This window comes from Fundulus heteroclitus, chromosome 4 (genome assembly GCF_011125445.2).
Source record: "Fundulus heteroclitus isolate FHET01 chromosome 4, MU-UCD_Fhet_4.1, whole genome shotgun sequence".
Classification (NCBI taxonomy): Eukaryota; Metazoa; Chordata; class Actinopteri; order Cyprinodontiformes; family Fundulidae; genus Fundulus; species Fundulus heteroclitus.
In genome coordinates, this window is record NC_046364.1 from 30,849,321 (window position 1) to 30,866,492 (window position 17,172).

Genomic DNA, 17,172 nt, shown 5'->3' on the forward strand with positions numbered 1-17,172 from the left:
CTCGAAGCGAGGCATTATCCTATCAGCGTAAGCGTGGTTACGTCATTAGGACCTCCCCTCATACGTCATCGTAGCAGCCATCTTGGGAGGGTCACGGTATCTGGACTGTAGGTAGCTTAGCTGAACTAGCTTTGTGTAAGACATCAAAGCGTCCAGTGAGATTCCCGAAGCTGTTCTGTCTATCAATGCTGATACGTGAAATGCCGGTGTTTCGAGGGCGGTGTTAAACAACTTTGAGTTAAGTTAAGATCTGCTAACCGCTCATTTTAATCCATTGTTTATTTTTGTTTTTGTTCTTTATTTCCACATATATATTTTGCATGTTAGTTTAGTAATGAGTAAGAATTCCAAAGTTCTTTGAATCAGAGAATTACTGTAACAGGGAATTGCTTTTGGTTCAATAAAACCAACCACTGCGGAATAGACATTGTTTTGTGTTCAGTCCAATTCACAGTTGCCTGGTTATTCAGAAATCAGAGCTAACCTCCTTTGGAGTTAACATCTGATATTAATACAGAGACAATATCATTGGATGGTGATAAGGAATAAGGATTTAAACTCTAATTGCAGTTACATTGGGGTTCTCACAGCCTGCTGGATAAACCTGGTCGGTTAACAGTCCGACCTGATCATTTATTCCAGCATAAATGAGTTCATAACAGCAAATTAACTAATACATTAGTGGTATAAATACTTATAAGCTTATAGCTAACATCACCACCATTTGAACTATATTTGTTATAGCGGAATTTTGAGTTGAATGATTTATTATTTAAATTATAATACCAAATTATAATTAATAATAATAATAAGCATATTCAACCAGCTTATGGCATAGCAATACCTTTAAGGCCAAACTGATGACCAGACAGTCTCCTTCAGGATTTCCTGGTAGAATTTACGGCTTAAATGCTAAAAGTTTTCCAGGTTCTGAAGCAGCAAAGCGGTCCCAGACCATTAGAGTACCACCGCCAAGTTGGTACTTTCAGGTTCATGCTCTTTTTCTGCGCTCGTTTTACACCAGATGCAACAGGATGGACACCTAGAAAAGTTCCACTTTTGTCTCGTCAAGCCGTTGAATATTTACCGCCAAAGTCTTTGGCAAACGTGACACTCTGCTCCTTTTGGTCGGCGGTGGTTTTGGCCTTGGCTGGCTCCCATTTCTGCCCAGTCTCTTTCTCTTATTGTTGAATCGTAAACACTGAAATGAACTGAGGCGGGCGAGCCAATGTTTTCTCCGTTTGTAGATAATGGCTCCCATTGTGGTTCGCCGGAGTCCCAAAGCCTTATAAATAGCTCTGAAACTACTCCCAAAGAGATACATTTCAATGACTTTGTTTCTCATCTGTTTTCAAGCGAAGATTTGTTTTTTAGAGAGGAACATGACATGTCTCTTTCTGAGATCTTTTAGCTTAGTTCAAGCAATTGGACTAAGAAAATGTCCCTATCCACTCTGATGAAGTAAGGGAGTAGGTGCACAGAAAAGGAGGGACTTACAAAAACATCTGGGAGGTGCTTAAAGCAGTGAAGACTCCTCTGCTGGCTGCTGAGCTGCAGCAGCAGCCAGATGTGACAGTCTATGGTCGAAGGGTCACTTCCCGACACATCGTTCAGCTCTGTTCTAGCTCTGCTCCCAGTTATATTATTGAATAGTGTTCTCTGCATTCACGTCCAATTTTAACGCCTCAAGTGTAAACGCAAATGCATAAAAAGTTTTACTGCTGGAACAGACAATTCAGAAAGACTTTGTGGGTTTTATTAAATCCCTTTGATGCAACCTTGCGGAGCACTTCCTTTTTAAATGTGAGATCGGATGCAATGACTATGAATCATGACTGCATCAGTCCAAGTTCGTAGAAGCAGGAAGTTTCCAGTGTTGGTCAAAAAAAGAAATGATTGAGTATTTTTACACCATCAGCATTGCTAAAATTCAAATTACTCATTCTGCCAGTTCCAGGGTTTTAAAGTTTGAATGATCAGGTCTTCCGATTTTAAACTGATTTAAATCCACCTACAAACGTACAAAACAAAAAACAAACACACAGATTCCAACATTTCACGAACCTTAAAACAAAGACGAGACCAAAAGGGATACCCCAAACTGGGTCCACTGGTCACCCTGGATATAACTTAGAAAATGTGCTGGAAGCCAAAAAGAGTCCAAAAGCAAACAGAAGATTTCCGCACACTTTATCTGCTTAAGATTTCACTGTTTATTATAAGCTGTTGGTCAGAAAGACCTTCAGGGCATGGAGGTCTCTGATAAAAAAAAAAAAAACTAGAATATTAATAATAACAAAACAATAAAAAATCCTGACTGTATTTTATTTTGAGCATGGATATAAAACAAATTAAGCGTAACGGATTATGATCAGTTCCAGTGTAATGTGTAAACTGCAGCCCTCTCCACATTAACACAGGATAAAAATTACAAGTGCAGTTTTGGGTGAGTAGCTAAGCTCACAATACGCTTCCTTTTAGTGTGACAACCTGCATGTTGTTCACACAAAAAATTAAACATATGGTTATTCATTCAGTTAGGATTAACAATACAAATTAACAATAAAGAGTGAAGAAAAAGAACCTTTAGCGTTTTATATAAAATATAATAAAAAAAAGCTATTTGTGGTTAGAAAAAAAAAAATTGGATTCCACCCAAAAATGGGTAAAACTACACATGAGATCCACATGATTTCCTACAGCTGATATGAAAAGCAAAAACAGCATTCCAGGAAAATAACCTCATCCTAGCTATGAATCCTAGCTGTGATGCATGGAGGCGGTAGTGTCATGGTTTGGGGATGCTAAGCCGCAGCAGGACCCGTCCAGCCCAACATCATAGAACCGGCCATGATATCCTCAGACGGGGCTGGAGGAAAATTTAAGACCAGCATCAAGATCTGCATTATAACTAGACAGTCAGTGAAAGAAGAACCAAAGAAGAAGAAATAAAAAAATCCTGGATCTTGAGCTGACAGTGATGCCGTGAGATGACTTGAAAGCAATCGGGAAAAACTTTCATCATATTTATGTTAGACACTTGAGGACGCCTAAAAAGATGCATTTCACTGAAGGTACTTCAGCTGAACAGGGTAGGAATATCTTTAAAAAAGGGTGAAAGGTCCTGCGTTCATATATTATTTGATATAGTATTTAGTTCATTGAGTAAAATAATGACTTTCTTTTCCATAAATAAATAAAAGAGATATCAAGATGTGAACATTTCTTTTTAAAAGAGCTTCCCTCCAACGTTTTCACATTGCTGATGGGTCCAACAGCTCAAACAGTTAAGAAAAGTGAGTTAAACTAGTGTTCAATGGATGCTACTCTGTGCAGCTGTTTAGCTCGATTCCCCCCCCCCCCCCACTGAGATCACTCTGGTGGGCAACTTTCCACTTATCACATTATTACCCCACAGTACCTCAATCTTTTGAAAGGAGGAGCCTGAAATGTCCTAATAGCCAACGACATGCAGAATATAACACTTGCATAAAGTAACACAGAAATGTTAAAAAAAAGAATATATTAAAGTCACGTGACCATTTTACAAGATTATTTCTTTTCATCATTTCAGCCATGTTTAAGGGTTTTTTCCTCTGACACACAACCCTCTCCATCTTTATTTTAAAACAATTCAGAGTAACCGCAGCGCTGGTGGAAGTGGGGCGATATTAAAGTACCAGTGTACACAAACAAACACACACATGTGTGCACAGACACGAGGGACATCTTTTTACACCACCAAGTCAAAGGTAGGCATAACGACATCTCCATGGGACCGCAGACGACTCTCTGAGAGCAGAAACAAACAGACGCAGCGCAGGAATAAAGCGGGACGTCACTGAAACATAGTGAGGAAAAGACCAAACAAAAAAAAAAAAACGCAGCACACTTGTGATGTAAGACGCAGGGAAGAAATGATTGCTTCCTTACGTCCTACAAGAGCTTATCTGAAACAGAGAGCTTTTTCTTCTAAGAATCTCAACGCCAGTCCCCGTCCATAAGCCCAGGTTTTCCCCGTCATGCAAATACCATCACCAAATATGGAAAGCGGCGAGCTCTGGCTCAGCGTACAGGAAATGGCTGGGTTTGATTCAGTATCATAAGCGGCACTTTTCCCCACATTTTTTCTCCTCTTTTCCCCCCCTTTTCCACACCAGGGAAGCACACAGAGTCCACTGGGGGGGCTGGGACTGACCGCCCTGCTCGTCTGAATCCATCCTCTGCTGCGAGATAAGGACAGAAGTGACGTGCTTCTTCGGTGTGGGATAAACCTCCAGAGAAAGTCAGTCCAGGACTTGGCAGGAAGCGAGTGACTGACATGTACGGCTCACCGCAAGCGGCGGACGTAAATATAACACCGAGAGTCACTGTTGCCGCAAACAGCTCGGGGTTCGGCCCTGCACCACGCCTCCTGGTTAGTCATCAGATTGGAGAAGGAATTTCTAATGAAGCAAATCTTCCAGACGAACACCAGCCTTCTAATGTCTGCAGAGCTATTTTCTTTTTTTTTTTAAAGTGCTTTAGATTCCTCCAACAGAAACGGATTCACAGAAACCATGAGGAGAAATCTAGAAAGAGATTTCCAAAAAAAAACAGTGAAACATTTCGAACACAATTCAGCAGAAAGACACTTTTAGACTGAGGGGGTTTGTTTTAAAGACAACAGCTCGGCAGAAAACTTCCTCGCTTCATCCTGGAGATCACGCTGCGGTTCGACCACCTACAAATCTTCTTCACACAAAACTCGGACTGAGGCGTATTATTGCAGATGCGGCCAGAGGGTAGAACATGCACGGTTCAATCACCATGCCAGTGGTTTGTGTGCGTTTCAGGTCACCGGCTCTAAATTATGTATTCTTTACGCTACAGCCAATCATTTTCCAAAGTACACAGACTTTTATTGATTTCCTGAGTTCCCATTCGCCGTGGAGCGGTTTTGCAATCCAAGCCAACCTGCTTGCGTTAAAGCTTCAACTTATACATTTAAATGCGTGAGTTAAACACCCTTTGCAGGTAAAACCACAACAAGCTTCACAGTTACCTATAATAAAAAGGGGAGATGAGACGTAAAAAGCCTTCTTAAAATTATTTTTACAAAAAATCATACAATCAGGGTTCAACCGTCTAATTCAGGAGTTAAGATTTTCATAATTTCGGTTAACTAAAAAATTTAAAACTTTACCTCTCAGCCCATATGTTTATGGAGCTACTGATAAATCTCCCTTTTGAAACATCTTATGATCAGCACAATTGGCCTCTTTTCTTCCCTGAATTCAATTTTAAACAGAGCAGCCTGAAAATGAAACATTTTGTGGCAATATTCCAGTGTAGAGATGTGATTCTGCAGGATTCACTGCAGAAATAATCATCAGGTGCAACAAGGAGCCCAATGGAAAAAGAGGGGGAAAATATCAAATATATAGATGCTCGCAGGACGAGAAACACGGTAGAACCATTTTTTTTCCTCAGACTCACTGGTAAATGCAGCAAAAGAGCTGAAATAGGACATTTTTGGAAAAATGCGCTGGTGTAGAAGTGCATAATAAACACTCCAGATAAAGTAAACACTCGAGATAAAGGTGAACAAGTTCCTGCTAACTGTTGTGCTGCAGCCAAATGTCTCAGACTCTGAGTTAATTTGTTAATGTAGCAACTAAACAAAAATAACCTCTGGAAATGGACTACTAAAAAGTCGTATATATAATGGACAATACACCCTCAGAACGGACACACACCAAGCCGAACACACAGAGCACCTATGTATTCAGGCTACAACTTAAAGTCGGAAAGAAAGAAGAAAATCTTGCAACAAACGACGGGGAACGGCTACGAGACAAGTTCAAGCGGAGCATGTTGGTTGATTGCGACCAACTCCTCTCTTTCTCGGGTTTAATATAAACTAATCAGAGCTGAGGGGGCGGATGAGGCTGGGGGAGTACCACCGTCAAAGAAGAACATCCACCTGCTCCCTTCTGCTTGCGTGGGCACTTTGTCCGAGCTCGCTCGCTCGCCGTTTGAAATGGTGCCAGACGACAAGAGAAACTGCTGACTGAGACAGCCGGCCTTTCTTTAAAAGTAAGGAGGGAAGATAAACAGGGATGAGAGACGGAGCAGAAACTGGGGAGGAGAAGCTGTGTGCGAGCGGGTTGGATCCTGCCTGAGCTTTACAGGTTGTTTAAGTCACGCCGAGCTCCGCTCACAAGGCGGTCTGATTCATGAAAGAGCTGAAAAACGGCTGCTGCACTCAGCTGGAGATTTGGCTGTGCTCACAATGAAGATAGAAAACTCAGTTTTCATTTGTACAGTGCATATATTTTGAGGCCAATTTCTGTCCAAGTCAGAGCAAAGTTGGGATTCTGCATAATAAAAAAAAAAAAAAGAGTTGCATAGTTACAGACAAGTCTGTCAGAGCACATCTACGACAAACTACAGTCACAATTTGACACAAGATTGGAGGTAGCCTGTCGCTTTTTTGTACCTTTAGAACGAAGAGAAATGTCTAAAAAAAACTAAATGGTCATGTAAAAACAATTTTTTTGCCCCTATGTCAAACTAACTTTAATACAGGATGATAATCAGAGTAAATGGTTACAATCAGACCTGTAGAATCACTTAAATAGGACCTGTCTGACAGCATGAAGTAGGCTTGACGTCCACAAAAGGAACACACCATGCCTTAAACTAAACAAAAACACCTGTGAAGCAATTAATTAGCACTAAAAGTCTGAAATGGGTTACAAAGCCAATTCTCAGGGAACTGGGGCTCCAGCAAACAGAATGGGAGTAACGAGCCGACTAAGTTACTCCAAGAGGACATCTGTGATTCATCCAGGAGGTCACAAAAGAACCAAGAAGAGCATCTAAAGCACTGAAGAACTCCCTTTACCTCAGTTAAGATTAGTGTTCATGATTCAACAGTGAGGATAAAAAAAAAAATGGCATCCATGAGAGATTTAGTAGATTCCTGGTCACCAGAAGATGACAAAGGCCCGACTCACATTTGCCAAACATGTCGATGATCCCAAAGACTTTTAATATAAAGGGACATTATGAGGACACCCATAATGCTAGTGTGCTCTGCTGCTTCAGGACCTGGTCAATTTACCGCAATTCATGATGGAATCATGAATTTTGCCGCATTCTAGCAGAAAATCCTGGAGGACAGTGTCCAGCTGTCAGTCGGGACCTTAAGCTTTGTACAAACTATTAAAAGTAGCATCAACATCGGTTCCAGTCAAAGCAAGCTGAGGCTCCAACTCGCTTCAGCCTAGAGGTGACGTCCCAACTTTATGAAATAAGCTCTCTGTCATCAATTCACACATTTGATGACATTTGATGACATTTACAGGTTAGAAAATAGACTTAATGATTCCTCATTACACTTCCATGTTCTAATTTTAAACACGAGTGCGTGAATAACTTTTTTTTTGCTTCTCTACACCTGTGACTTTCATCCATTCCCATACCAACAAGACCAGCGAAAGTGGTTGAAACAGTAAATTGAGGCCGTTTACATTAACAACAGCAGACACAAAAGGTTAATGGGGCACAGAAATAAAGCGCTGGACCATAAAAGCACGACCAAGCCCTTACACACAAGCTGAAAATCATTGAGTGACTGGAAGAAAAAGCTGCCTCCAGGTATATAAGAAAAACACTCATCTGCAAACATAAAAAGTACCACTTGGACTAAAATAAGCTTGGGTGATATGAACCAGAAATAATTTCTCAATATTTTTAGGCTGGATGCCAATATACGATAATTATCTCGATACGTTTTTCTTTTCATAAAGTAATTATAAAAAGGCTCTGAATGAAAGATATATCTCAAATGTCTCACAGACACATTTTTAACAAACCATTGGAATAAATAAAGTATAATCATAACGCAACATAGACCATCTCGATATATATGACAGTCTCATCTTATATCTCAATATTTTTTTTAAATCTCGATATATGCTGTAGACTAGTTTATCTGAGACTCTCTGAAGGTAATAAGACTAGCAAGTTGATAAAATTGGACTTCTTGAGGTATTTTTGGAGAGGGATGGTTGAAAGACCAGCTTCACATTAGCATTTAAAGGCAAAATAAATACGAAAGCAAGCGAGGGCGGCACAAAAAAAAACACACGCAGAGATGAAACAATGACGGGTGGAGTGAGAAATCGCAAGACAGTAAACACTAAGGAGCGGGAAGTAAAACAGGAACGGAGGCCTAAAGAAAGTAATTTCCAAAAACAAAACTGAAAAGGAAGACATTTTTAAAATTTCCAAAAAGCAAGAAACATAAGTAGAAACCAAATCTAGAAAGTCTGTTTATCTTGAACAGGTTTATGTTTTGAGCATAATCTCTCAACAGTAGATATGGTGAAAGTGCATATTAAATATCCTCTAAAGACATACCAGTTTGCATACGGAGACAATAGAAACTTATGGCATTCCACTTTTAACCACAGTCTAACCTTCAGCTGAGTTACAGCCTGACAAACAGCCCTGAGAAGCCACAGCAACAACCAAAGTCTAGTTTTTAAATGAAGCAATTCTAATTAATACAAAAAAAACACACAATAAGTCCTCTTGACATCTCCAAAGCTTAAATGAAGACTGTAGCAAGTTGAATACCAGAATAAACCGTTTAACAGGCAGGCTGGCACCGAATATCTGTGCTTTGATGTCTCAGATTATGATGGATCTCAGATTTCTGAGGTGTGAAAAAAAAAAAAAAATCCTAGGTTTCATTCTACTCGGCCTTGGAAACACGAGCGGTTCCAAGTTATAATGATGCTAAATACTGTGCCTGCCGGGCAGGGCTGAACACCAGCGGCACCACACGCACAGAATATAAGCAGAACGATCCGATTTTAACAGGTAGTCTTTGAGCCTTAACGTGTTTCAACACGGCGCGCAAACTTTCAAAAGGCTGGGACAAAAAAAAAAAACGAAGGAAGCTTCACAACTAGTCATTTGCAACATCTAAAAAGAACTGAATCAGCCCCCTTAAATGAACAGCAAGGGCAATAAGGCAGCCTATAAAAGCCAGTATTAAAGACAATGTGGTTTAGGGTGGCGCTCAGCTGAAATCCTAGACAAAATAAAAAAGACACACTGGTGCTGTAAAGCACACCAAGCACAGGCAGAGGGAGATAACTTACTGTGTTTCAATCATTTTTACTGCATCCTTGACAAGTTAGAAAGTAGCAGGAGATCCTGTCAAGTGTGAATTTTACACAAATAGACTAAAGTATTAACTAAGCTTACTTCAAAGAGAAAACTTTGACACTTTTACAATGGAGCGTGAATAGAAATGTAATCTTGTGTCAGGTTACAGCCGCAACTTAAAAAAAAAAAAGGTTTCCTCAACATGTTATCTGTTTTTCTTTAATCTAATATCTGCTGACAACTGCACTTATACAAGCCAGGGTTGAACACTGAATACTAAAAACTCAACCATAGACTGAAGTTCTGTGACTCAGAAGAAATCCTGCAGTCAAAATCCAGCACTATACATCTTCTCTGCTGCAGGATCACAGACTGTGGCGCATCCATGCATGACTTTAAGGCTCTTCCCCGACGGAGACGAGATTAGGTGTAGGCGCAAATGTGTTTTGTCGTTTAGGCTGTGCGTCCACATGGAAGCGGCGTTTAGGGAGACCGTAAACGATCATTTTTTAAACCAGGACCCAGAGAAGACAAATTTAAAAAGATAGATACATAGATAGATACATAGATAGATAGATACATAGATAGATACATAGATATAACATTGCAAATGAAGCAAAAACAACAACAAAACATTTCAGAATGTAATAACATATTAATTAGTATTGCGCAACATCAGGAAAAGAATTAAACAGCAATACTTTTGCTGAATATTACCAACACGTTTCTAACTCATCTTTTTCCACACTCTTTATCACAAGTTGTGAGCTTTGGCACCTCAACCACTAAAAGGAGTCACACCAAGCATGGGCACTGAGGGCAGTGAAAATCTATCCAACATGCCTAATTTATTACTGCCATGCAGAATTTGCCTCCAAGACCGTTGAAACACAATGTCCTACCGAATACTGCATCCCAGCAGACATTTGTAATTACGGTACCGCACACACTACCATTGCCATGGTGCTGCTAGAGCAATATATCGTGCAGCTCTAAAATTAATGTGTATACTCAATTACCCACTTAAATCTAAGCTAGTCAGCTTTAAACCAGCCCAACAGGGCGTTAAAAAGGGAATGCTTGTGCTGCTTTGGAAATGTGACAGCAGAAGTGTAATCCATCACTGCTGACTGTCAATATTTGCTTGGGGCTGTGAGCGACACTGTGTTCATTAGGTGGATCTTCATGAAGAAGTAAAAGAGTCATTAAACCCCAAGACGAAAGGAGTGTGAAGTTCCCTGCTAGCTCCACCGACAGTCCATAGATATGATCACTTGGGTTCCACCAGCAGAAACCTAGAGGGATGAGATTTAGCTTTCTTTGCGTTAGATAAAGTGATGAACGTTGAAGCTATATTTCAAGCTGACAACGCAAGCGTCTAAAGCCGTAAACTTTAGCTAGATGTTTCTTAGCTAGAAGCGACGTTCCCAGAACGCCCATCGTTCCCATGCTAGTTTAACTACCTGATAAAAACAGGAACGATGTCTCATCTCATTAACAATAATCTGATCGTTCCAAGCAGGTGAGAGACCCTCTGGCACGTCTCACCTGAGAAACGATGTGTGAAATGGTGCGCCGCTTGATTAAGAGCGGAAACACAAATAAAAAACAAAAATCTGATCAATTAGGGCGAAAGATTCAGAGTGAGCAGATCATCCTATAGAAACCACTGATGAGTAGAAAGACAACACAATGCATGCACTGATTTTAAGAAACTGATTTGTTTCTTTTCGTTGCTCTAGTTGACAGGTACCTTCGAGTCTCTGAAGACATTAATTATACAGAGACTGAGGACATGTTTGTCTCTACGGATGCATTTTTATAGGTAGTACAATGATTCAACCCTACCAGAAAAAAAAAATTTGTCCAACCAGCTGATTCTGAATGTTTTTTTTTTTCCTGCTAATAATAGTAAGTTATTCATGTAACGGCGGAAAAAACTTTTTTTAAAGCTTTGATTCAGCTTCTCCTCCCCATTGCTCACCGTCTACAGTTTAGACATTTTTAACCCACGCGCCAAAGATACGCACACTCAACTAATTTTGGGGATATCCAAAGAAGAGTATCTGTTCCTCTTTATTTGGGATTTTAAACGTCACTGGAGCAAAAATAAGAACGAATGGAGCAACCAAAAGGCTCCCCTGCCTGAAATATAACATTAAATTAAAGTGGTGGCAACACATTATATGAATAGCTGATGTTGAGCTTCTCAGATCTGTGAAGCTTTAGATGATATTTACACCGAACGGCTCCCCTTTGTGTTTATTACAGAGCAAGAGTATGATGATTGGAAAACACCTGCAAATCTAACGGCTCGAACACAATACAACAGCATCAGAATAAAAACGAACGCCTTCAAACAAATACAGGGTCATTTTTTTTTGGAGGTGTTAATAATAAACCAGAATAAACCTTTAACATCTGTTCGCCAAAACAAACAGACGTAAAAGGGAAAAAAAACATCCGGATGAGTAACACCAGCTTCAGAGAGACTCCAGCTTCTTGTAAAGTTAGCCACAAAAATCCTTAAACATGTTATGTTTAAGTGTTATACTGGAGGTAACCTGTTTCGTTAAGGTTTCCCTTAAAAGAACAGGGGTTTAACAACAGCGACCAGAACAACAGACCCGAGGAAAATGACAGCTTAAGGACAGGTGAGGTTTCTGCTCGTCTTCTACCAGGAGGGTGAACACTGACTCCTGTGTGCCGACGGGAAGCTATCGGGAGAAGATAATTGGAGCGGAGCCGCAGGAGCCTGACCTCGATCCCATCCATGGAAGTCGTACATGCAAATTAGCAGCCACAACAGACAAAGCTGGGTTAACGATCCAAGAACGAGGGGGGAAAAGAAGAATCAAAGGGCAAAACACAACCGTGCTGATAAGGTTATGTTCACTCAAAGTAGAGAGTTTGTAACAAAGTCCAAAATGATTTATCCGCTGCCCATTCGCTTCAAAAACATATTAACCTCTTAAGACCTGCCAATTTTAGTCTAAACGTAGGCTTACTACGACACTCAGAAATCAGGAGTTTCTCCTCTAACACATATTTTTCTTTCTCCCGACAGATCTGTGAATGAGGTTTACAGCTGATCAAACATTTATGTTTGAAGAGAGACTATTTTTAAGCCCTTATCCGGGTGACTAAAAGAGGTTAAAGGTAAACAGAAGTGGCCTGTTCTGACGTTTATTGCATCCCAAAGAGACAAAAATGTAATGCGAGGCAAACAGGAACGTGTGTGACACATTATTTGAGACTTTTAATGTACTGCAAACAGGGCATTTTACACAAAAACCACGAACTTTAACCATTTAAAAAAAAATGATAACAAAAAAAAAAGAAAAAGAAAAAAGAAACGGAGAGGCTAGAAAACTGCCGAGAGTGGACACCCTGTTCATGGCGCGCGTCTTTACTAAGTTTTTGCCCAATTTAAACATGAATAGCCAAGACTTCATTCTTATTAAAGTTAAATAGTTATTCTTATTTTATGACAGGAGCCTTATGCATTCAGGCAACTAGATGTGATAACAGTGACTTGCACTGCATTTAGGACTAAGGGGGACTTTGAATGTGGCCTGATGGTTGGTGCCACATGGGTTAGCTCAACGTATCAGAAACTGGTGATCTACGGGGATTTTTCACACGTAAACATCTCTCTGATTGACACAGAAAAGTCAAAAAAGACAAATCGAGTGGGTGGCATAACGGCTTGATTTCAGTGGATAATGGGCAGACAGGTTTGAGAAGATAGAAAAGCATCAGTAGCTCAATTAACCAATCAAGGCATGCAGAGTGACGGATTAGGAGTGACCCCAGTTAGTCAACGGAGATGGACAACAACATATTGGACCGGGCAAGGCCTTTCCAGTATGTCATGATTTCAGCTGCAATATTTGCAATATTAGGTCCACAATAATAATAATAAAGAAGAGGAGCGCTCCTCTTCTTTATTATTAGGGTTGTCTAATAGTTAGCATGAAAATGTTATTTAGAGGTAACGTGATTTCATTTTTGTGTTTTCTGAGCACAGGTGCCACCACCTCCAACACAGACGTACTCTGTGTAAAGAGCCACATCACCCATGTAAAAATTAAACAGCCACCATTGCTAATAACAGCTCTAAAAATGTAACCAGACTGAGAAATACATCCAGGCACCATGTTAGCTCCAACGAGTAAAACTAGGTCATTTTGGGTCACGCAGGAACAGGTCCAATCAACTTCCTACCTGGAGCGCATATCCCTAATGACTCAGTGTCGTTACTCTGAGTACACCACAAGAGTGTTTTGAAAGTCTGCTCAGGATCGATCACTCATTATTTCCCGAACAAGGTTAGTTTACCGACATGTAGCCAAACTGCTACAGAGGAGCTGTGGAGCGCACTCTGCTTCAGGGACACCATAAACAAACAAACCGTCATGCCACATGCAAACTACCGGACTATGTTTATACCAGAGGCCTCAATGCTGTAGACTACTGAAACAATACATACATGTCAAACAGGGTTCTATATGAAATGACAACACCCAACTGCATTGTGTTTCTCCTCTCTCTAATCAGATGTGGGCGATCAAAAGTAATTTCCAAATCAATATTTGCAGCCAATCAGCAAATCTCATCATCAATGGATCATGAGTTGGCTCCATTTGAGAGCCGCTCCATCCTCGTCACAGACATCCTGTGTGCTCAAGTAGCGGGAAAATGCACATATGAATCATTTTTTTAAACAGAAGATTTCCACGAGAGAAGAGGCGGCTGTAAATCATGGGGTAAATCAATAAGGGGGGGGACACTGGAGACACTGGATGAGCTGCTTCAAACTTTGATGTTAGCTTCACGAAGGAAGACATTTCTAGGCAGTTTGTTGGCTTCTCTCGGCCCTGATTTACAGTAAGCCCTACAACGGCATGAGAAAACACTCGTTAGGTCCACGCGAATTTGACCAGCCGACAAACACGAGCGGGTATGCAAGGGATCAAAAAGGTGAGCGGGAGCGGACTGGGCCGCGGCAGCAGGCCTAACGAGTTCCCCAGGTCCGCGTAGACGGGTTGCACTGCTCGGCCTGTTTTCAGACGCAACGCTGGAATTCCTGAGCAAATCTCTGCAGCAGCGCGAGGTCTGAAGCTTCGGGGAGTTCAAGGGAGAGCCACATCTCTGTTGGAAAAACTAATGCAGACCATCTGCTGCCGTACGATCTTACAATTCGACATCTGGAAGAGAGGGAAGTCGTGACTCTAGTGAGCAATGCCGGTGTCTGCTGCTCCAGACAGGCATGATGAGAATCAGGCTATTCTTGTTCTCCTGCTGTGAGCCTCTGGTTAAAGAAAAAAAAAAAAACAGCACAAACAAACCAAGAGGAGCCCTTCCTGAAACATCAACTTCTCCTATGATCCATTCATGCAAATCGTTACCTTTAAAAAAAAAAAATTAGACCAATTCGTCAATCATGGGAAAGGAGTTCCTTCCCATCTGCTTTTCCCATTCAGAAGTAATACAGCTGCTGTATTGAAGCAAGACTGATGTAAATGTTTGTGTATGTTAGTTGTAGACCAAGTGGAAATCTACTTTACAGTGATGAAGGTTAAGCAGCTCTTTTGCTTCTCCTCTGGGCACCCTGACCTCCGGGTTCAACACACCGCTTAAGGTGAGAGAAGGTCTCTTTAAAAAGACGCCTTTAATGACAAAAAAAACAGTCCTAAAACTTCCCCGGGCCTGGGGGCACTGGAAGATGTCCGGAATTTAAATTGATCTTTGTTTGTTTCCTTTAAAAAACACTTTTTGGGTAAAGATTGCTTCTCCTGCTGTTCTGGAGGAACCGGATCGTGAAAGTTTGTGTCACAGCCAAAGCAAACGTTCTTCCACACACGGACGATAAAAGGGCTTGTGCAGCTATTACCAAAAAAACGCCCGGACGAGCTTCACACAATCCGCTGAGTCTAGGTGTGTCTGCTGCAGCCGATGGCATTCAGCAACCAGGAAAAACCTGTCTCCAGGTAATGCACGCACACACACACACACACACACACACACACACAACAAGCTGTTTCACATACTGTACACTCCACCTGATACATTCTCCCACTGGCTGACTAACCGGTTTGCTTACAGTGAGACCTGGTGCACCTGACTGATGATTTTATGTGACATTAAGGATCTATGGGTGTCACTCAGGAAAGTCAGATCAGAAAACTGTAGCTCAGCTGGAAAAAAAAAAAAAAAAAAAAAAAAAAAGTGTTTTCCAGGTTCATGCAGTGCAAACCCCACTGAGAAACTTCTACTACTGTCAGAAGCAGTTAAATGTCTATTATTGTGAGACTTTATGCCTGCAAATTTATATCAAATCCAAAAACAACAAAGAAAAACAACATAAACTGGTAGAGGCTCATATGGAAGCAACGTAAACATGTTTTTTTAATGGTTTACCTGCATTAAAAAAATATAAACAACGATTATGTTTTTGTTTTCCTCTGTTCGGCCACGCACATTGTTTTCGGTCTTATAATAACTACCAGCTTTAAACAAGCGGCACCAAAACACTCACCATCCTCTAATTTCACAGCAGTCCCACTCAGTCCTCGCTGTCGTATTCCCACAATCCAGTATTTGTGCGAAGCTCGGTGAAGTTCGCACTCCTTGAAAAATAAAAAAAAATTAAAAAAAGTCTACAGGTTTAACCTTAGACCAGTGTGGAGGAGGAGGAGAGGGGGAAGGAGGTCCAAGTTTACAGAAGTAATTGGTGATAAAGCGGGGGCAGCATGGATGCGGTTTCCTCAGCTGTGTCCTCCGTCCATACTGGAGTCCTTCTCACTGACAGAGCAGCGTCGGCTCTGCAACACAACACAGGAAACCGAGCCGCAGGGTCCAATCAAAGGACGCCCAGCGCGCACGCTGCTTAAATATTCAGCAGCCTCTGGGAGCGACGCCACTGGGCATGCGCGGAACTACGGCGCCCGTCATCCCCCAGATTGAAAGTTATTTATTTTTAGCGCCGATGTGTGGTCGGTGAGAATGGAGGAAAGCTGGTTTGTCGGGTACTCTGGAAGTACTCAGTAAGTAAAAACTGGAATATTCAGCGGAGGAATCTCACATGTTTTCAGCTTTATGGTCTAATTTCTAAGATGAGTATCCTTCTGGACTTTTTGCTGACAAGAGAAACGTAGCTATTATATGAATCCTGCTGGGTGAAAGCTCCTAACCTGAATATTTTACAAATACAAACTGATATAACTGTTTTAATGATTACTTTTATTGTAACCGATTAAACATGACACATTCGAATATGGATTTCTAAGAGGCCTGGTTTTTGTCAGAATAAAAGTAAAACAACATTTGAGCTGGTATTGATCGTACTTTCATTAAGCCCCTATTTCTGCATGGAAAAATTGGCTTTTTATTGGTCTGATGCAATTTTCTAGTCTTAAATGCTGTGGTTTTATTAGCTGGAGGACCACAATTAACAGAAATAGAATTTAAAATTCTCCTTCTAACGTATAAAGCCCTTAATAATCAAGCTCCATCATATATCATAGCTCTGATTACCCCGTATGTTCCTAACAGAGCACTTCGCTCTCAGACTGCAGGTCTGCTGGTGGTTCCTAGAGTCTCTAAAAGTAGAATGGGAGGCAGATCCTTTAGCCATCAGGCTCCTCTCCTGTGGAACCAACTCCCAGTTTTGGTCCGTGAGGCAGACACCCTGTCTACTTTTAAGACTAGGCTTAAAACTTTCCTTTTTGAGTAAGTTTATAGTTAGAGTGGCTCTGTAGTTATGCTGCTACAGGCTTAGGCTGCTGGAGGACATCGGGGTGTATTTTTCTCACTTGATGCAATCTACTGAGATTCCTTAGATAGGAAATTGTTTGACCAATCTGTATAATCTGACCCAATCTGTATAATCTGATTGAATTTGACTTTGGAAAGTGCCTTGAGATGACATGAATTGGTGCTGTAAAACTAAGATTTAATTGAGTTGAATTATTGAATATGACTATATTTAAATCCGTCCATTGT

The 17,172-nt window shown here is 40.9% G+C and overlaps 1 protein-coding gene across 2 annotated transcripts in view; it reads right to left on the reverse strand.

Moving 5' to 3' along the window:
- myo1ea (myosin IEa) overlaps positions 1–16,006 on the reverse strand; it is a 69,514-nt gene extending 53,508 nt beyond the window's left edge. For both annotated transcript variants that reach the window (XM_012882426.3, XM_012882425.3), the window contains exon 1: positions 15,707–16,006. In XM_012882426.3, coding sequence (XP_012737880.1) covers positions 15,707–15,709 — 3 coding nt within the window. In that variant the 5' untranslated portion in view covers positions 15,710–16,006. The remainder of the gene's footprint in view (positions 1–15,706) is intronic.
- Between the last annotated feature and the right edge of the window lie 1,166 nt (positions 16,007–17,172).